Source organism: Channa argus, chromosome 7 (genome assembly GCF_033026475.1).
Source record: "Channa argus isolate prfri chromosome 7, Channa argus male v1.0, whole genome shotgun sequence".
Classification (NCBI taxonomy): domain Eukaryota; kingdom Metazoa; phylum Chordata; class Actinopteri; order Anabantiformes; family Channidae; genus Channa; species Channa argus.
In genome coordinates this window covers 27,883,723-27,905,627 of record NC_090203.1, presented here as the reverse complement: position 1 = coordinate 27,905,627, position 21,905 = coordinate 27,883,723, and the positions used below count along the sequence as shown (strand labels likewise).

General features: G+C 39.5%; 2 protein-coding genes and 1 long non-coding RNA gene across 8 annotated transcripts in view; 1 reads left to right on the top strand and 2 right to left on the bottom strand.

The window, feature by feature from the left end:
* Positions 1-1,646: 1,646 nt before the first annotated feature.
* On the bottom strand, positions 1,647-14,388 carry LOC137131037 (NLR family CARD domain-containing protein 3-like). Of its 2 annotated transcripts, none has more exons than XM_067511810.1 (12): positions 14,338-14,388; positions 13,684-13,897; positions 13,328-13,426; positions 12,648-12,726; positions 12,255-12,474; positions 9,341-11,132; positions 9,066-9,239; positions 4,750-4,923; positions 4,390-4,563; positions 4,086-4,250; positions 3,785-3,831; positions 1,647-3,294 (listed from the first exon to the last, which is right to left on the bottom strand). In XM_067511810.1, exons 2-12 carry the CDS (start codon positions 13,767-13,769, stop codon positions 2,735-2,737), a joined length of 3,570 nt encoding a protein of 1,189 aa, XP_067367911.1. In that variant the 5' UTR covers positions 13,770-13,897; positions 14,338-14,388; the 3' UTR covers positions 1,647-2,734. The 2 variants fall into 2 exon arrangements, with proteins under 2 accessions (XP_067367911.1, XP_067367912.1); XM_067511811.1 differs by having other exon boundaries at positions 3,153-3,294; positions 4,091-4,250.
* LOC137131039 (uncharacterized) lies at positions 14,378-16,225 on the top strand. Its single transcript, XR_010914939.1, has 2 exons — positions 14,378-14,617; positions 16,110-16,225. It is a non-coding gene; the product is annotated as an uncharacterized lncRNA (long non-coding RNA).
* atp6v0a1b (ATPase H+ transporting V0 subunit a1b) overlaps positions 16,226-21,905 on the bottom strand; it is a 29,446-nt gene continuing 23,766 nt past the window's right edge. For all 5 annotated transcript variants that reach the window (XM_067511813.1, XM_067511812.1, XM_067511814.1 and 2 more), the window contains one exon: positions 16,226-17,853. In XM_067511813.1, coding sequence (XP_067367914.1) covers positions 17,760-17,853 — 94 coding nt within the window. In that variant the 3' untranslated portion in view covers positions 16,226-17,759. The remainder of the gene's footprint in view (positions 17,854-21,905) is intronic.

The following is a 21,905-nucleotide window of genomic DNA, read 5'->3' as shown; positions in this document are numbered from 1 at the left end:
TATAACAACAATAATAATAACACCCAATAACAACGACTTTACACTAAGACTGTTTAAAACTGATAACATTATGTAATTATTTACAAAGTACATATCAGACAAAGTGAAATTAATACGGTGAAAATGCCTTTGAACTGTTAAAATGTAAAACTTTTATTCTTTAAAACTATGTACTTGCACTATTCCTGTAGCGAAATGTCGCGTGTTTCACGGAACTCTGACGTTTCAGAAGTCAACTTCTTTCGGTTGCAGCACATCGCCCTCTGTTGGTCGTTTTAACCTGGTGCTTAATCTACAATGATTGAATAAAACCTGATTTTCTGCTATTGGGTAAAATATATGGAAATGGTTCATGCTACAGTGATATTATATCATTAAAGTGGGGCATTTAAGTATAAGCATGCAATGCTAGTTTCTTCATTTCAATTCATTAAATCAACAGTGGCTGCTCTCTTTTTATTCTCTCAGCTGTCTTTCCTTACTAGCACATTGTGATTTCTAGTGAATATATATGTGGTCTAGGCAACAACCACTGTAAAGTCCAGTTTTCCTAGATCGGTTCTCGAGTGGGTTTGAAGAAACAACATCAGTGTGACTCTAAATTGTGAATGGTTGTCTGTGTGTTTCTTGGGCCCTGAGATAGTGAAGAGTGAGGACCTGTCCAGGAAGGACCCCACCTCTATGACTGACGCTGGGATAGAATCCAGCCCCCCCGGGACCCTACACAGGATAAGCATGAGTAAATGCATATGCTACCTTAGTACGATGTACAAGTAGTTACTACTGTTACCAGCAGATGCTGCTACAGCGTATCCAGTTTTGGAATCCTTTTCAATTTAAACCCACTAACACACTGAGATAGAGACTTGTCAAATTAAAAGACTGAACACCAAAACAAAAGAAGAGCAATGTAGTGGATACTTTCCTCCAATGCAGTAAAGTGTTCAGAGCTCTACTTTGGAGAAACCAAACTGGCCATACACAGAAAGATGACCCATCAAAGGAGAAGCAACACCTCCCCAGCTAGGAATTTGTCGTTACAAGAATGTTCCCCTGACAACTTTGGTTAGAAAAAAATTACTTTTAAAGGTTCCCATGTTTTTAGTTTTGAAAAATGTATCCCGAGAGTTTTTCTGTAGGTTACTGTATCATGTTCTTAAAACATTAGCCAAACATTTCATTTAGATTTAGACATTCCAGATGGAATATTCTCATAATGTTCTCAATTATTTGGGCTTTTGATGGAGTAAAATGGAAATTCTTATATCAGACATTATCAGCCTTTGGATTTCACTCAGACTTTGTGAAATGGAAAAACTAATTTAAAAAAAACCCCAAATCCTAGATCAGAGTAATTGGTCACTCTGATTTCTTTTTTCTCAAGAAAAGAGTCAGGCAAGGCAATTGTTTAAGTTCTTTGTTTGCTATGAGTATTGAACCTCTGGCTGAATCAATAAGACAAAACGGATAAAATACGAGGAATAATGGACAATGATGGGATAAAACATAAAATATCATCATTTGCAGACAACCTGTTAGCATTTGTGGCTGACCCCTCTCAGTCCATACAAACTAATAGACAATTTCAGTGAAGACTTCTCATGTAACAAGAATAAATCAATAGCTATGATGGTTGCAGGCAGATGCACAGCAGAACCAAAGAAAATATTTTATTTTAAATGGACAATGTTCCAAATATTGGCTCAGTTTTGCAACATAAAAAAGGAATCCACACACAAAATTGTGCAAATAAAAAAAAACTGCAAATTATATTTATTTTGTTTAATGCAACCGCAAGGGGGCACAAGCCAGTGTCTTCTTGTGCCAGTCCCAAGTCTGGATAAATGCAGAGGGTTGTGGCAGGAAGGGCATCCGACGTAAAACACATGCCAAATCAAACATGCGAATCGTGACAAAGACTTCCATACCGGATCGGTCGGGGCCCGGGTTAACAACGACCGCCACCGGTGCTGTTGACCTACAGGGTACCGGTGGAAATTGGACTACTGTTGGTCGAAGACGAAGAAGAAGAGGAGGAAGGTGTGTTCGTAGGCAGAGAGAGAAGAGGAAAGCTACGAATGTAGGACTGACAGTAGGGACTTTGAATGTTGGGACTATGACAGGGAAGGTTAGAAAGATGACTGACACGATGCAGAGAAGGAAGGTGGACATATTGTGTGTCCAGGAGACCAGGTGGAATGGAAGCAAGGCTAGAAGCTTAGGGGCAGGGTTCAAGTTGTTTTACCATGGGTCAGATAGGAGGAAAAATGGAGTAGGAGTTATCCTGAAAGAGGAGTTTGTGAGGAATGTTCTAGAGGTGAAAAGAGTATCAGACAGGTTGTTAAGTCTAAAGCTGGAAATTGAAGGCGTGATGTTCAATGTTGTGAGTGGTTATGTCCCACAGGTAGGATGTGAGTTAGAAGAGAAGGAGAAATTCTGGAGTGAGTTAGATGAAGTGATGCAGAGCATCCGCAGAGGTGAGAGAGTGGTGATTGGGGCAGATTTCAATGGGCAACTTTTTTCTGACATTGGTTTACAAGTTTTAGAAGGAGTTTGTCTCAGATTAGTTACCATCTGCCCATCTTTACATTTGAGAGGCTCTGTCTCTCTGAAATGCTCCTTTTATACCCAGTCATGTTTACTGACCTGACCTTAACCTAATTAGTTGTCAAATGCTCCTCCATTTCATTTTCACGTCATTTATCATGTAACCAGCAGTCCATCACTAATGTCTCTAATCTTCTTCATTCATTTGACACAGCGACACTAAATTGAACTGGCCATAGGTAAACTCAGATCGAATCCTGAAGGCGGGGTAAAGAGGTTCTGTGAAGGTGCAGTGAAAGGTGTGGATGTGGGACAGGATGTCAGAGACTTTGTAGAAGGACACAGTACCAGCAGGCCAGTCTAAATACACTGCCACTCTGTTCCTGACAGTGCACGGAGAAGGTCGGTGTATGACTTTGACTTTGTTGTTGTGCCAGGCAGAGTAGCTGACAGGAGAGCAGTCCAAACTCCAGGAGCTGTTGTTACCTCCAATACAGCTTTTATCACTGAATCCAGACCTTTGGATTCCAATGTAAGTCACTCCTATAGAAACCAGCCCTATGTAGTTGACTTCCCAGTAACATCGACCAGTCAGACCACTTTTACATAGCAGCTGATACCAACATTCAAACCTCTCAGAGCGATCAGGGTACGGCCACTCCTCCTGTTCATCTGTAATGATGTTGGGATCTAAGAGACACAGATTCTTGTGTGCTGTGTTGTGATCCATTATGAGTTCACAGGCATCTGGTGGAGAGAACAAGGACCAACAGGAGCAATTAAACATGAATATATGCTCGCAATTGCATGCATTTTTTTTATTTGTCCTACACTTCTTCCTTTATTAACACCAATATCATGGCTATTTAACGGCTCTGGTTATTTGCTGAGTTAGTACAAACTGACTGACAGTATCTGTAACAGTGCAATTTGCGTTACTTATTAAATAGAGTGGAGATATGGATTTAATTATTTCTTTAACTAAAAACAAACATTAGGTCAGTAACAGAGGCCCACATATAAAATGTGAGTTGAATGAATTATGTAATGAATTATTAATATTAAAAGCCCTCAGGTCTGAGATAAAATAGAGCTAGGAGGTGGTTGCAGTTCTAGAACAAAGAACTACAGAACAAGAAAAAAATGAATGTGTTCTTTAAACATTTTATGAATTGAATCAACATTTTATGAATGTGTGCAAGTTTGGTTTCACAAATCATCTTCAGGACATACTTACACTTCCTCAGCCCAGACGTCAACCGTTGTATTCCAGCATTGCATATTCTGGAAGAAGTTCAATAACTATCAAAGTCAAACTATCATCATCTGACCATTATCCACTTCTCCATTACTTTCATTAACAAATTACTGTATTTGAATTTCTAGAGAGGTTCCTCTTAAATACACATACATTTTGACATTTTCTGTGCTGTCACTATATCATGAATTGATTCAGAACAACACACATCAAAAACAAAGGCACAATTATTATAATAATAGTTAAAGCGTCTGTATTGTGGCAGCATTCATTTCTATACCTTACAGTATCTTGTCTCCAGTAGGGATGTGCAGAGAGCAGTCTTACTCCTGAGTCTCCTGGATTATTGTAGCTCAGATCCAGCTTCCTCAGATAAGAAGGGTTGGAGCTTAGTGCTGAGACCACAAACGAACAACCTTCCTCTGTGAGCAGACAACCCGACAGACTACAAACATCCCAAAGACGATATGTCAGCTGAAATTCTATTTTTTAAACTAATATCCTGATCACAAACAGCCTTAGATTCTGAGGTGTTTTCAACAGATGTAAACAGATGTTTGTTGGTAACATAGTCTTGATCTCACCTGAGAGTTTCCAGTTTGCAATGTGGACTCTTAAATCCAGCAGAGAGGAGCTTCACTCCTGAATCATGCAGGTCGTTGTTACTAATGTCCAGCTCTATCAGACTACAGGAAGGACTGCTGAAGACGGAGGCCAGAGCTTCACAGCTTTCATGTGAGAGGTTACAGCCACTCAGCCTGAAAAAAAAGACATTAGGAGATGAACTAGTCTTAAAAAGTCTTTACAAACCCGCTTTCTACTGTGTACAATTTATAAGATTTACAAGAAATAAGAAATACATAAAGCAAAGATGCCCACATCCAGAGAAATTATCTAAAAAATATCACTTTGACAATATATCTTAAAGGGTAACATGCTCTGACCTGAGAAATTTCAGTGCACAGTGTGGACTCTCAAGGCCATCAGAGAGTTTCATCACTCCTGAATCCTGCAGGTCATTGTTATTCAGGTCCAGCTCTCTCAGATTCGAGGTCTGGGATCTGAGGACTGAGCAGAGAGCCTTGCAGCTCCTCCATGATAGTTTACAGCCATTTAGCCTGACAAAATGGAGGAAATGTCAAGAGTCATCCCCTTTAATGTTTAGTTTCCAACTTGTAAAGCTGTGCTGAAATATTTAAATGTTAAAAGACAAATAAGGGTGGTCCTCCCAAAGACGTCCAAGAGTAGTTAGTTAGTTATTTTATTAGCTTGCATTGCTGAGCACTGTGCTCAAAGGCCCTTTTTTGAAATTTGCTTCCCTGAACAGTTGACCAGACAAGATTAGTTTGTTACACTAGTAAGTAAATTCAACTAGAACGTTTTATATTAGTTACAGTCACTTGAGAAGAAGACATGACCACTTTTAGCTTTCAATGAGAAAGCATCAAGCCAATGTCATTTGTCATTTAAACCAGTGTATTACTATCTTTCCCCAGTTTCCAAGTACCTTAATCTGAACTTACACTTATTTCTAATAATAATCAGTGTAGGGAGACAGGCTTCCATTAAAATTGCACTAATTTTCTCACCAAAATGGGGCCTTGTTTAACACTATTTTTCAGTGTCTTATTTTTCTTTTTCTTCCGGCTGTTTCCTTTCAGGGGTCACCACAGCGAATCATGTGCCTAACTCTGTCCTCTGCATCCTCTTCTCTCACACCAACTAACTTCATGTCCTCTCTCACTACATCCATAAATCTCCTCTTTGCTCTCCCTCTAGACCTCCTGCCTGGCAGCTCCAACCTCAGCATCCTTCTACCGATATATTCCCAGTTTCTCCTCTGAACATGTCCAAACCACCTCAATCTCTAACTTTATCTTCAAAACATCTAACGTGAGCTGTCCCTCTGATGTCCTCATTCCTGATCCTGTCCATCCTCGTCACTCCCAAAGAGAACCTCAACATCTTAAGCTCTGCTACCTCCAGCTCTGCCTCCTGTCTTTTCTTCAGTGCCACTGTCCCTACTGCAGAAAAATAATCGGATTAGTTTAGGTAAGGGTTAGGTACTAAATAAACATGGTTAGATGTAAAACATTTTGTAATTTTGCTTAAGTTCACAGATTTGTCACGACTTGTTATCACAAAGGTTCTTTCATATTGAATTTGAAATCCAGTCTTTTGTGTAACTGTGAAGTCATATGCTTTGTTGAAGCATCCATGCCCCACAACCTCACCAAACATTTTCTGTCTTTATAGATCAGGTGATGCTACATGTAACAGTAACAAATTTATATCATGGTTTCCATTAGCTGGTAATTACTGTTTTTTGTTTTAATGACAAAAACTTGCCAACCAAAACGTTTGGTACCAATGCTTGATGCTAGATTGACATCCTCACCTTTTAGCCTCACTCCATTTAAAATCGGTGCATATGTTTGTGACATTCTGCTGTGAAGACCGTTATAGGGACAAGCCGATCTTATATGGTTAAAATGTGAAATTACATTTATAATTGAAATTGCTGATCTAGGTCCAGAGTAAACAAAGAGAAAAAAGAAGACACCTCCGCCAGTCTCAGGGTGGGCGGCCATCTGTCTTGACCGATTGAGTGGAAGATGAGTGGAAAGTAGAGAAAGAAAAGAAAAGAGCAAGAAAAACAAAATAAAACATTGGGCAGGTTGTTGGGACCAGTATCTACGTAAGGGAAAATACACAGCTCCAAAGCCGGGCACACTTGCAGAAAGGGACAGAGAGAGGAAGACAGAGAATGAGAAAGACACCTACGTGTGAAAGAAGACACAAAGTTAATGTCATACAGTGGTGACAAATTATTGTGTGGTGAGATTAGAGGAATGATAAATGGTAAATGTTCTGCACTTATATAACGCTTTTTACCTATTGGTACTCAAAGCACACTACACTGTTTCTCATTCACCCATTCACACTCACAATCACACACCGATGGGGGAGCTGATAATGCAGCTGGCCAACACTCACCAGAGGAAACTAAGATGGGGTTCAGTGTCTTGCTCTCGGACACTTCAACATGTGACCTCAGGAGCAAGGGATCGAACCAACAAGTGCTAGATTGGTGGACGACCGCTCTACCTCCTGCGCCACAGTCACCCCAAAGAAGAGGGATGAGAGAGAGGGAGACAGGACCAAGAGGAGAAAAGGAACTTAGGGTGTCGGATCTGAATTGGGAGTGGGTTTCAAAGGAGAGGAGCTTGATAGCTAAAGGCTCTGCCTCACATTCTACCTTTGGAAATTCTGGGAGAGAAGCTAGTGAAAGCAAAATATGATCTCTTTTCTTACTTTCAGTCAGCACTCTTGCTGCAGCATTTTGGATTAATTGCAAGCTCTTTAGGGAGTTACTGGGGCATCCTGAAAGTAGGGAATTACAGTAGTCCAACCTAGAAGTAATAAATACATGGACTAGCTTTTCAGCATCACTTTGAGACAGGATGCTCCTAATTTTGGCAATGTTCCGTAGGTGGAAGAAGGCTGTTCTAGAGATTTGTTTTATATGTGAGTTAAAGGACAAATCCTGATCATAAATAAATTTAAGGTTCCTTGCAGTAATACTGGAGGCTAGTGTAACGATATGGTTGAACAGCACATTTCTGAGTTTTTTAGGTCCAACTTCTATGACTTCAGTTTTGTCTGAGTTTAGAAGTAGGACATTGTTGGACATTCAAGCCTTTATATCCTGTAGGGATGCTTGAAGCTTGATTAATTGATTTTCTTAATCTGGTTCCATAGATAAATATAGTTGGGTATCATCAGCACAGCAATAGAAATTTATTTTTTCTAATAATGTTGCCTAAAGGAGACATATGTAAAGTATTGGTTCTAACACAGAGCCTTGTGGAACTCCATAGCTAACCTTTGTGTGCATGGAGGATTCATCATTATTATGAACAAATTGGAATCTATCTGATTAATAGGATTTAAACCAACCTAGTTCAGTTCCTGTAATCCCAATTTCATGTTCCAGTCTTTGTAAATGTTGTAATCAATGGTATCGAATGCAGCACTAAGATCTAACAGAACAAGTACAGAGATGAGTCCATTATCTGAGGCCATGAGAAGATCGTTGGTGTTATTTCTGTACTATGATGAACTCTAAATCCTGACTGAAAGTCTACAACAAATATTCCTTTATAGGTGGTCACATAATTTCTTTGCAACTACCTGAAATAAAGGGAAGATTGGATATTGGTCTGTAATTGGCATCTGGGACAAGGTTTTAAGTAGTGGGTTGATTACAGCGACCTTATAGGCCTGTTCTAAAGCCTGTTTCAGAGCCTGCAACGATATAAAGTATTGTTTCAGTGAGGCTGCAGTTGTTGATAACTGAATTGCAATTATCAACAAGATGATCAACTTGTACTTGTAAAACTTGTGATCATCTGTAAAGTTGAGGTGGTTTCTCTCCATTGTATTAACACAAGTAAATGATATAAGAATAATTTTCTTAAATTTGTTCACATCATTTTCATTTAACCAACTGCTGTAGTGGAATTTTTCTCTAACTGCTGTAAATTAAAATTTTATTAGAAAATGGTCAGATAAAAGAAGATAATGAGGAAATACTATTAAATTATCAGTTTCAAAGCTGTATGTAAGGACGAGGTCTAGGGTGTGACTTAAAAATTGAGTGGGTTTATTTACATTTTGGGAAAAATCAATGAATCTAAAAATGAATTAAATGCAGTGTTACTGTCAGCATTTACATGAATGTTAAAGTCTTCAGAACCTTGCGTGAACATAATGAGTGTGAGTTCACTTGTGCAATGGAAAAGCTTTGTTTGCAAATTTCATAGACAGGAGCAAACAGGAGCTTATTGGATTAAACACAATACTCTAGAAAAACACTAAAAAAAAACCAAGATGAAAAACCAGTAGTTCAGGTTTCTTTCTTTTTTTAGGTTTAATCATGAAGAGAAAAGACAGAACTCCTAAAATGCCATAGGCTGTTTGGTAGTAGGAAAATTATCACGATTACTCTAACTGATGATAATGCACATCTCAAAAACAGACCTGTATTTTTAGACATTCTGTATCATTGCACTCTTGGTAAAAATGTATTCTGTTTACTTTAGCTGGTACTGATCCAATAGGGGCAAATATTTTGCAGATGATTCAGGGATTGTTCATTAATCCTAATCTGAGAGGCTGCTTTGCTAGTGTGGATCTACAGTACAGTAAATTACAGTAAAACATACGTAAAATGATCGTAGAAAACTGTGAATCGTACCTGAGAACTTCTAGTTTACACTGTGGACTCTCCAGGTCAGCACACAGCAGCTTTACGCCACGATCCTGTAGATCATTGTAGCTCAGGTCCAGCTCTATCAGACTGGAGGACTTGCTACTGAGAATTGAACCCAGACATTTACAGCCTCTTTCTAGAATGTTACAGCCACTCAACCTTAAGAAAAGAGGGAGGAAAGTAGTATTTATTTATTTTATTTTTGTAATATATGTAGCAGTGTATTTAGGTTTTATTAATTTGGTTGTGTGTGAACGTACAGAGATTTACTGGAAGCTTTGACCACTGGCAGCAGCCACAAAAGACCTTCCTCTGTAGCAGAGTATTTCTTCAGGTCAAACACATCCAGATTTTTTCCTGAAGACACCAATATAAAGACCAGAGCTGACCACTGAGCAGAAGAAAGATTATCTGCTGAGAGACTTCCTGATTTCAAATACTGTTGGATTTCCTCCACTAAAGAATTGTCATTCAGTTCATTCAGACAATGGAACAAGTTAATGCTTCTCTCTGGAGAGAGATTTTCCCCAATGTTTGTCCGGATGTACTGGACTACTTCCTTTTTGGCCTGTGAGGCCCTTGTTGTCTGCATCAGAAGGCCCTGAAGGAGAGACTGATTGGTGTGCACTGACAAGCCAAGGAGGAAGCGGAGGAACAAATCCAGTTGTCCATTCGGACTCTGTAAGGCCCCGTCCACAGCACTCTGGTAGAGTTTTACTGAACATTTGTCATTTACTCGTCTATGCGTCTGTGTGGTCAACTGTTCTTCTGACAGCAGATTGACTCCAGAGTTAAAAAATGTCAGATGGACATGAAGAGCAGCCAGAAACTCCTGAACAGTCAAATGGATGAAGCAGAACACCTTGTCCTGATACAGTCCTCTCTCCTCTTTAAACATTTGTGTGAACACTCCTGAGTACACTGAGGCTTCTCTGATGTCAATGCCACACTCTGTCAGGTCTGATTCATAGAAGACCAGGTTTCCTTTCTGCAGCTGCTCAAAAGCCAGTTTTCCTAGAGCCTCAATCATCTTCCTGCTCTCTGGACTCCAGTGTGCATTTTTCGCAGCCCCTCCATCATACTTGATGTTCCTTAGTTTGGTCTGAACCACCAAGAAGTGGATGTACATATTAGTCAAGGTTTGTGGCAGCTCTACGGCCTCTCCAGTTTTCAACACATCCTCCAGAACTGTAGCAGTGATCCAGCAGAAGATTGGGATGTGGCACATGATTTGGAGGCTTCGTGATGTCTTAATGTGAGAAATGATTCTGCTGGCCTGCTCCTCATCTCTAAATCTCTTCCTGAAGTACTCCTCCTTCTGTGGGTCAGTGAACCCTCTGACCTCTGTCACCATGTCAACACACTCAGGAGGGATGTGACTGGCTGCTGCAGGTCGTGTGGTTATCCAGAGGCGAGCAGAGGGAAGCAGGTTGCCCCTGATGAGGTTTGTCAGCAGCACATCCACTGAGGTGGACTCTGTTACATCAGTCAGGATCTCATTGTTTTGAAAGTCCAGAGGAAGTCGACACTCATCCAAACCGTCAAAGATGAACAGAACCTGGAACTCTTCAAACCTGCAGATTCCTTTGGTTTCAGGAAAGAATTGATAAACAAGTTCCACCAAACTGAACTTTTTCTCTTTCAGCACATTCAGCTTTTTGAAAGTGAATGGAAATATGAACTGTATGTCCTGGTTGGCTTTGTCTTCAGCCCAGTCCAGAGTGACCTTCTGTGTTAAGACTGTTTTCCCAATGCCAGCTACTCCCTTAGTCATCACCGTTCTGGTTGGTTCATCTCTTTCAGGTAGGTTGTGGAATATTTCTGCACACGTGATTGTCTTTTCCAGTCTTGCTGATCTCCTGGATGTTGTCTCTATCTGTCTGACCTCATGTTCATCATTGACCTCTCCAGTCCCTCCTTCTGTGATGTAGAGCTGTGTGTAGATCTGATTCAAAAGGGTTGGGTTTCCAGCTTTAGCGATTCCCTCAAATAAAAATCGTAACTTCTTAAGATTAGATTTGAGTTTATTCTGGCAACTGGTAGCACTAGTTCCTGTTGAAGCAAACAACAAGACCAATCAGTCCATTTTACAGGTTGTCACCACCTACCTCTATGTAGATCAGGAAATCTACTACCTAACCAGTCAGTTTGTGGATTCATTTCATAAGTCATGTTACCATCAATCTACCAGCAGTCTTGAGATTTGTGTTGAAACACGGTTATTAGGATAACTCTGAAAGACAAGTTTAAACCTTGGAGAGGAAATAGGCCCCTATAACAGAGAGCTAGTGCAGAGAAAAATACAATAAAATTATAAAATAAAACTAAAATTAAACTCTGTATTGTTTCAGATTAAATAATCCCAATATATACTCACTGGTCACTTAATTATATACACATGTTTAAAACTGGGAAGGACTTTCCTACAGAAGACCGTGGTTCCACTCTGGTGGGAGATACTCAGTACTGCTAATCTACTGGGATTTTACAGAGGATGCTCTGAAAAAGAGAAAATATCCATTGTGTGGCATTTCACTATCTGAAAATGCCTTGTTGTTGCCAGAGTTAAGATACGATATTGGATGAGGCTCGATTTCTGCTGCAACATTTGTATGGTAACGATCAGAGATTAGTGCGAACAACATTAAAGCTTGGATCCGTCCTTTTAACAATGGTTCGGGCTGTTAGTATATGGGGAGTATTTATTGGCCCAAAATGTTTCAAAGCCGCAGAGAAGCAGTTCACTGTACTCACATGGCCTACACATTTACTAAATCTCAATCCAATAGAGCAGCTTTTGGACATCAGTAGATGCCCAGTCTGCTACAGTCATCCACGCATTACTTTAATGACTGAGCTACATGACAAAGTAAATGTAACTTCATAAACTTGAATTTTAAAGTTCTTTCAAACTTTGGGCCAGTATATGATCTGTTTATGTACAGAGACAATAGAACTTAATTTTACAGATTTATTTGTGACAATTTATTTTGATCTGCCTCCCGCATTAGTATCTAGGTCTTGGTGGGGAAGCAGTGTTTTTTGACAAAGTACAAATTCTTTAAGACTTCTGCAAGTATTTTCAGACATCTGTCCTAATCCACTTGTAGTAACAGATGATGTTGACTTGCAGATATGTAAACTGAGGCTTTACATAATCAAAAGTGCTCTTACTGTTCAGTAGACAGTCAGCCAGCTCCTCCTGCCTCATTTGCCTGAGGAAGTGTTGGGTGATCTTCACAAGAGCTTCCCTCCTACTCCTCCCCTGCTCTTCCTCCTCACTGTTCAACACAGCCTCATTCCTCCTCCATTTCTCAGAGCAGTCTGGACTTAAAATCTTTTGAAACGTCTTTAGCTCGCTCTTCACAAAAGTAAATATTTTCTCTTGAAGCAGCTGGAACACAACATTACATAAAATCTACGTTCAGTATCAGAATTATCTGTCATAGACTTAAAGCCCACAAATCCTAGATCAGAAGAGTTTAGACTATTATGTCCAGAACATGTACTATTTGTACATACATGTACATATACTTTTAAAAGACATTACCCAGCACACTTACACACCATAAATATAGAGTCCAGATCCAAATGATGCTGCTTGGCAGACGGATTGCAAGGAACCTCCGACGTTTCCTCTGGAATTCTGTTGAGAAACACACACGTCACATGTTAAACCAAACATCCAACCTGTGAGTGGATGTTATGTTCACCACCCTAATGAACAGTGTGTAGGATATAACTTGCTGCAGTGTAGCAGGTTGTAATGACCAAGACCTTAATGCATCAGTGTGTATTTAATGCCTTTACATTGCAAACATAAGGCATAAACACACACCTGATGATCTAAACAGTAACACCACCTGGCATTTTTAATGTTATGGTGGACAAGGGAAAGCATGGGAAAACCTTTGTGTCAACCATGATTTTGCACATGCATTGCTAATTAAACAACATATGAATAAAGCAACATTTTTATGTTGCCTCTGATATAAAGGGGCCCTTAATTTTACACCTATCACAATGGCTGATCAAAAAGAATTTGATAAAAGAGGAGGAGGCACAGAAAGATGTCTTTGGCATCTTCACTTCAGGGGCTTGTCTCTCTTCACGCTTTTTAACAGGTAAAGTATGAATGCAGCATCCACATCCGCACACAGCTGGGCCCATTTTGTCACTTAACATCGTGCACCATAGTTTAGGCAAACATGACTCAAACATCTCAAAACCTGGAAAGTGCTGCTTACTGTTTTGTGAATGAAATGGGGAGTCCCTTAGAGCGTTGGCTCTTCATGGACAGACAGCTCAGCCCAGGAGAATCTTGTTTCAGCTGCTCTTGTTCCAAACTTGAACAACAGACAGACAAACACATTTGTCTTTCTACACTTGTGAGGACAGTCAGTGACATAACGCATCCCCTAACGACTAACTTAACTACCACAGCTAAACACCTAAGCCTAATCTAAACCTCATTGTAAACTAAACTCGAAACCACAACCTTCACACACTCACTCACACACACAGTATACTTAACATTATTGTAGGATTGGGGAGTTTTTAACAGTATGAAAACGTATAACTTTCTTATTTCCTCTTATCTCACCTTTCAGCTCTGGTTTGACAGCCATCATCTGCACTCAGAGTGGACTGGAGGAGATGTCCCTCCTCTGTCTCCTTACACTGATTCATAGTGGAGTGGACACCTTTATACAATTAGATTTGAGGAGCTTAATGTGCATGGACACCGAAAACCAAGACACACTGCTTTGTTGACTTGTTGCCATATGATTAAAAACAGAGCTCACACAAGGTTATTGCTGCAAATATAAAAGAGAATAAGTAGAGAATAAGCACATGAGGCTTTGCACAGCAACATCAGGCTCTGAAGTGGAGCCACTACACAAAAACCTTTTTAAACAACGGATGCCAGTGTATTTTATTACATGACAAAGACATGGACTAAATTAAAAAAGGACACAATGATGGAAAGCAGCCAGGCCTAGTGTCTCTGAGACAATATTCCGAGACTGGTCCTGTGGGACTAAAATACGGTGAATGTTTGTCAACATGCTACATCCTGGTTGTACAAGATTGACAGCCTCAAACTATGAGGTCACAACAACGCAAACCAAACCTTCCAAATATCGCTGCTAATCCCACTGGCTGCTGCTCACACTTCACAAACCCTTTACACAGAATAAACACAGTGATTCAGCGGTGAGATGAGATTGATTGATGTAAAATGTGCTTATCAAACCTTCGGATGGGGAGAAACATCAGGCACCGCGTCAGTAAATGAAACTGAAAGTAACTGTTTTCAATAGAGCTGCTACACATCAGTCATGTGACAGCAGGACAAGGAGGCACCGAGTACAAGGAAACCAGGAAGCTGCTCCGATTTAAGGAAGGTTATTTTTGTCCTCACTGCGACTTATCTTGAGTATGATGATATGATTATATAATTAAATATGTGACAAAATTAGACTAAAGCACCGGCACAACTGCATGAGTGCTGGAGTCATGTGGCTAAACTTCAGGTGAGATCAAAGTGCAGTGTGCATTAACAAAACTTTCACATAAGCAATAGCCTGCTGGAAAAGCCCCTGAAGCTAAGACAAAATCATGATAACAATAATATAATCTCTTAGGATTGTGTTCTTCCTGAAAAGAGGCTTGTGATGGAGCTTATTTTGGTTTATATGCTGTAGTATAATGTAGAGTACAGGGGTTTAGTGTTCATTTGGACGTCACAATTGTAAGACAGACTTGAAAAACTCAAAGAGGAATCATTTAGTTGAGACCAGGCAGGTGTTCACTTATCACAGGGTCAGTGGTTCGACTCCACATCTCTCCTACATGTCAAAGTGTCCTCGGGCAAAACACTGAACCTTCTGGCTTCCAGTAGGTCATGGCAGCCATCAAATGTTCTTGTACTTCTTCTCTGTTACCACAGCTGGAGATAGAGTCAGCTGTGTGTTTCATGTTGCCTTTAAACACTCATAAGGTATAAAACAGATTACAGAGAAAACATGATTCATAATCAGTACCCATTTCCAGAAAAGTTGGGACATTGCATAAAATGCTAATAAAAAGAGAAGGCAATGATTTGCAAATCATACAAACCTATTTATATTGTGAATATATAGAATCATATATAGAAACTGAGAAATTGTACTGCTTTATGAAATATTTTTGCTTATTATAACTTTAATACCAGCAACATGTCTCAGTGCCCAAGAAACCAGCCAGTACTGCTAAAGGATAGTACCTGTACCAGATTCACTAAGTTAGTTTAGTAGTAATGGAGTAAAGAAAATATACTATGCAATAATTTACAGTACTAATTGAAAAATGAATACATAATAATAATAAAACCAGATTGTAAGAGGCCTTGAGAAAGTTGTTAAATGTATTGTTAAAGCTGATAATTTTTAATAAGAAACTGAAAAAAGATGTCAACATATAAAGCCTGTAGATTGTGGCCAACATGGCCAAATGTTGCTTTGAAAGACAAATTCATACATGGAGACTACATGCAAAACAAATCTTGAAACCTGAAAAAATAAAAATTTTATTTTCTTATTTTATGTCTACGGGGGCCAATAAAATTTTTTTACTTCAAGACTTGTGGCCATTGTCTTGTGGAGAGGGAGGGGTTCAAAAAGATGGAGTGTTGCCGGGGTTAAAGTGAAGTGAAGCAGGAATTAACGTCTATCTGTGGGAGCAACTAAACCATCATTTATTTTATATAAAAATAAGTAACAGTCGTTAAAATATGGAAACATTAAACCACTTTTTCTACAGAAAACTGGACATAAAAATCTGTTAACTTTTTTTAATAATTATATGTTTTTATGAAATAAAATGAAAAATGTATTCAACAAAATTTTAAACAAATTTTCACACAACTCTTTAATTTCAAATTTTTCTTTGTTTGGTAGATTCTTCTTTGAAATTAATGAGCATACAGCTCCATATTATCACTGGTGTCTGTCCTAACATACATAAAGGTATATTTTTTATACGCAGGCTCAGACAAACTACAAACAACGACCTGTGGCCTTTGGGATGTTGGAGAGTCTGAGGCCCTGGAGCATTTGGCTGCTTTTGCCTGGTGACAGAGAATAAAGTAACATGACACAGAATGAATCCCCAGGTTTTTTTATTACTCCTCACAAACACATTATCTTTCATGTCACCAGTCAGCGACCGGGTGCAGAGGCTCTTTTCTTCTGCAACGTTTTGGCATGAAAATGCACGTTTCATCTCACGTAAACATATTTTCTGAAGCAACACAATCACTGAACATCAAATTCAGTATCCGTGGTTTTGATTGTAAGCATGAGTTCAAACCTCAGTTTGAATGGAGGCGATGACTCAGTGCATCACAGCAAACTTGATCATCATCAAGATAAAGTAATTAGGTGAAAATAAATATAACGGTTTACAACAGTTTACACAGAATGAGCACAAGGAGGATCACAGCACAGAGGACACGTTCCATCATTCTTCTTTAATACATTTACATTCCCCCCATTGTATATTCAACATTCACTTCACCTGCCTACTTGTGTTTTTAGAATTACTGCATTCAAGGATTTTAGCTTGACAAGTAAAACAAAACCGACTAAAAATATGACTTTTGTTCAACATTGTTTTTCTCTTGCACCACGTCAAACTTGGTCAGATCCTCCTTTGGATGCAGCAACAGAAGTGCAGTAAAACTTTCTAAAGCAGTTGTCTGTATGGATGTTCTGCTTACACAGGACTAAGGCAACACCCTTATTCATCAAGATTTTCCACTGCCCAACTTTGCCAAGCTATACACACAGGACTTAGCTTTGAAGTAGTTCAATGTATCCGAACAGACATCAGCTAATCACACTGAGAGAGCTCGATTCTTATTATCCAACAGACCTGTGGAGCAGCTTCTAAGAGAATAGGGGGAATAGGCCAATCTGACACCTGATTATGAAATGTACACTATGAAAGCAACGATTCACTGAAAATACACGATACAGCAAAATGTGCTACTGTGGCTTGAACACGTTATATTAAGATGTATGTATTAAGATTGCACCGCCTGACTGGCAGCCTGTTGCAGCAGCTCCCGTGTTGTTTGCACATTTTAGCTGCTGCTTTGGAAATGTGTGGGACAAATAACGGTTGAGCTTCTATTAAACATATGTTGGACTATATAGGAACAGATCAGTAACCCTATTGCTCCATCATTACTGGTCATTGGTCTTTGGTGCTTTCATGTTACTTTTTGTAGATTATCAAAATTATTTAATTGCATTTGAGGACTTTACTTTTAAAATATGATTGTTACATAATCTTGTCGACAGGGTTCTTGTAAAAGGTGCTCGAAATGTGAAAACCTTTGTGTACATGACAGTTGTATGTGTTTGAAAAGAGGAAAAAGCTGTTGGTGTGGATGTAACATGACTGTGCCACAAAAACAGAAGCTCTACTAAACTTATAGGTTTTTACTGATGTACTGTGACAAGCCTGTAGATGTAAGGACTTCAGAAAACTCACAGGCAAAGGTTCCACATATTACCACCAGAGGATGACAGAGGGCTGCACATGGACTCATGCATGCACACAAACACATAGGTAGAGGAGGGAAGGGAAGGGAATGCTGGGGACCCTGCTGGTTCATGCAGGACGTGCCAATCACTCGTCAAATCTTCCTTCCAGGATGCTCTCGAAGGAGAAAGGGACAAACTTGAAGCCCTGGCCAGAGTAGAACTTGCTCTGGAACTCCACCCTAAGAGGAAAAGCCAAGCAGGAAAAAAATGAGTTTCCACAAATAGGATTAATAAATAAGACAAACACACAAAAATCAGCCACAACATTAGATACAACTTTACAGTGTAATGCAACCAAGTGCCAGAACACGAATTCTACTTGTACAAGGTTATATTTTCCCAGTTTTGAAGTTGATAATTCTACTATGTGTTTATTATTGAGGTCACACCCTTGGTGGAGACGTACTGGTGTGTATTATATTAAGAGGTGGTTCTAATGATTTGGCCACACTATCTAAAATGAATGATGGCACTGAATGAAAAGATTACTGCAGTTCACCCTGAGAGGAACAGGTATGTCTGAATCTAGGTTCATAACAATCCATATGTTATTTTATAATGGAGCTAACATCACTGAAACTACTAAACCCATTTAAAGAATGTCTTGAATCTGTCTTGAAGAGCTTGTATGATTTCAAACACAATAAAACACTGGTGTGTGTGTGGGGGGGGGGGTGTTAAAGAGATGGCAGGGTTAGAGATAATAAACTACAAATCTTTAAATCAAAACATTTATGGAAAGCAAGCCCTGTTAAGGCTGCTCTCACGATGACATCACTACTTCATCACACACATGCACGTGCACATGCCCAATCCACTGCCTACTGCTACAGTTAGCATTACTGCTTCCAGACAACACAAAATGAGCTCTTATTCAAACTAGGAAATCCATCCCATGCCCGAGCATGACTGACCCACAAAGTCCAGTTTGTTTGACTAGGGTGGTTACTCCGTGCCAAGCTCAGGCAGTTTGTGCTGCCTCGTATGTTTACCGAACATGCCCAAACCGGGAATTCCAATGTTGAGATTATGGGGGAGGCTGGGGGACATCGCTAGGCAACTGTGACTAGTGTGAGTACACTATGTCTTTTTCCCAGATAGGTAGCTTTTGGTTAAATGCAGCTCTCTTGTGAAGGGTTACCCAGCATCCTTTGCTGATACACCTACCTGTCATACTAACAGAACGACAGGTAATGATATTCTTTTGACTTTTTCAGACATGCCAGAAAAAAGGCTTTAAATATTCCAGACACCAGATTAGACCTTAAGGCAGGGCACATTCCATTAAAGTTAGTCAAAGTAAAATCCCCCCACACAACAGAGGAACTATTCTCTGCTCAGAGATCTGAAATGGCTGATAATGTGGGAAAATAAGATGATAAATATTTTTTATCAGGAGTTCAGACACTGAGTGGCTGATATATGGTTTTAATAAACTCTGCTGTCAGTGAACTGAATAAAGTGAGCTGCCGGAAATTCTACCTGAAGCTTTGTAGCTACACAAAAACTCATCCCTGGATGTACCATGAGATTTGGGTTTACTCCAGCAATCTGTGAGCCGAGGCTCTGAGTCTGCTTCTTCTTATGCTGCTGATGCAGGAATCTAATCACGCTTTGTCCAGCAAGACTTATTTTACTGTAGAATCCAATCTGACACTTTGTAATAAGGTTCCCATAATAACTTAATAATAATAATTAAGGTAGAAGAAATGTAGTTGGTCTGGAATCACTCTGCTACTGCATGAACACACATACTTCCAGCAACCTGGTTTAAGTGCATGTAAAGCATAGTCAGAAAAAACACTTTGTTACCAAACCAAAGCCCAAATATCAGATTACAGTTTTTTTTTTGCAGACAACGATCCATATATATATATATATATATATATATATATATATGTTTGGAAGCCTGACTCACAGACCCGTGTATTGACAGGTAAAATCATATGGAGTTTGTTCACATAGCAGCAGAGTGACAGAGGAGAAACACACAGCTGATCTGTGAATAAAACAAAAACTCTGCGGTGGAAAGTGACTTCTATGAAGCACTTTGTGTTAGATGCATTTTTTGTTGGACTTTGGACAAACTTTTTCAGTTTTACAAACAAGTTGTCATCACCTTGTTACTGATATCTCCCTCATTCAGTCAACGGCATGTTTCCACCTGCAGCCTTTTTCTTATGTACATGTGCAGTTAAAGAAACCTGGTTATGGTTAGAATCAGCATTCTCTGTGAGAAATCTGTCAGGTTTCAACAATTCCCTACGCGTGTTTCAGGACCCAGCTTTCCCATACACATGAAAGATAAGAAATCAGCTTTCGTAAGAAAGTCCATAAATGGCAAAAGACCTAGTAAATAGAGCCAATAAACAGACCTGGACAAAATAATCAGATACGTTAACCAGAACAATCTTCTGAACTGGCTTTTTAAAGCAGGGACACTTCGACAACGTTCAATAATGTTCACAATGCAGATCACTGGCAGAAAAAGGTCAACAGCAAGGGGGCTCTGAATTTCTCCCATCTGGACAGACTCACGCATGATGAATCACACAGCTGTTTTAGGCTGCTCTTTGGACTTTGCTTGATTCCACCAAAGTTTGCCTTTTGATTCCCTTTCTTAAAACCATTTGCTCATGACAAGATGTTGCCTATTGTTTGGATGCTTCTCTTCCCCCGTAGCAGACAAACACTGCCAGAACTAAGGTCAACCCACTGTCTGCTCCCTGCTACTCTGTGGTTCAGCTCTGTTTCATTGCTGAGCACTATTTGAACTGGGACGTCCTGCTCTGACCATCATTGTGAGCTGGAAAAAGTAAATCACTCCGCTGACCTGCAGTTGTGCTTTCAATGCGGTGTCTTATTTTCCTGGGCTTTGACGGTATCTGCTTCCTGAATATGTTTTGGTCAACCCTCAGCTAACTTTGTAGCTGTGGGACATTGAGGACATTCAAGTGGACCTCTTTGATTTCCACAGACAGCCAGTCTGATCCCTAACTTGTGGCTTTAACAAACTCCATGTTCTACAGAGAACAGATCATACGCTTACCAAGCAAACGTAAAGGGTAAAGGGTAAAATGTGAAGACTTCACTGTAAACATTCTTTTACTTTATAGTAGCATAGAATATACAGGCGTGAATAATATCTTAACTATTACTGCACTGCATTCAGGGTTCTGGTATAGAGAATGTAAAGTTGTGTTGCGTTAACTGATGGGGGACGCGGGCACTATCTTGTGATGTAATAAGTTTACCTGTGCCTGGCTACAGTGCTTTAAATTGTATAACTTACATATGTTTTGTTTCACTCAGAAGTTGTTTAAATGCTTGAAATTGCACGATAAGAGACAAAAAGGAAGAAAAAAACTTTAGAGCATGCAAAGCTAAGGGAGCACTTCTCTACTGCCTGTGGCCACACTTTTCACAATTATGAAACTTCCAACTGTGCCTCTGTATCGATCAAAAGATGGCGCCAATGTCCCCCAAAGGTTCGCATGGAGTGATATTAATTTCACATTCTCACACTGGGCTTCACTTAGTGGGCCACCTAAAGTGTTAAATTCGATAAGTAATAATCTTTGACAAAATATCTGCTGTGAAATCGGTCTGATAATAACATTATGTTTTGTACTTCTATTTTGTATATGGGTTTGTTTACTGGACATTAAAGGGCGACTTCACAAATTATCCACTTGCTTTCTATGGCTTTAGTTTAATGTGTAAATACACATTAATATATATAGTGAACATATTTTAGAATTCAACTCAACTCAGAGCTAAACTAAAAGCCTAATAAACTCCGATTCTATTAAGATATGATGCTGTTCAGTTGTGTTATAGGTTATTTGACAAATGTTAATGGTTTTCCATTGCTGAACTGCACTTCCTTTGCTCATACGTCCGCATTAATAGTGCTACTCTGTATCTGTCACTGAATGAGTTGCATATTTTTTCAGGCGAGTACCATATTTTCAACATTTTCCTCAGCACATTAAACTTTTAGTTGTGTCCACAGCTTGGATACTGTAATTCTTGATTCCTGACAGTCTATGATGTCTCCATTTAGGTGGAAAAAACAAGAGTGAAGTTCCTGCTGTTTCTTGGCCTCGGTGAGAGAGGGGAGTGCCCAGGAATGTCTCCTAGCTGTGGCAAATATTTGGCCTGCCACAGCTGTGAGAGGGCAACACTTGAAATGGGGAAAGACATGAGAGATCCCCTCTCTAGACGCTCG

What these genes read in the sequence shown, in the direction of transcription:
- LOC137131037 (XM_067511810.1), bottom strand. Translation starts at nt 13,769, where the DNA reads ATGAATCAGTGTAAGGAGACAGAGGAGGGACATCTCCTCCAGTCCACT. An exon ending in ATCTGGACTCTATATTTATG is followed by an intron (nt 12,475 to 12,647) that starts GTGTGTAAGTGT and finishes GTTGTGTTCCAG; the next exon opens with CTGCTTCAAGAGAAAATATT. An exon ending in TGCAAACTGGAAACTCTCAG is followed by an intron (nt 4,251 to 4,389) that starts GTGAGATCAAGA and finishes GGATGTTTGTAG; the next exon opens with TCTGTCGGGTTGTCTGCTCA.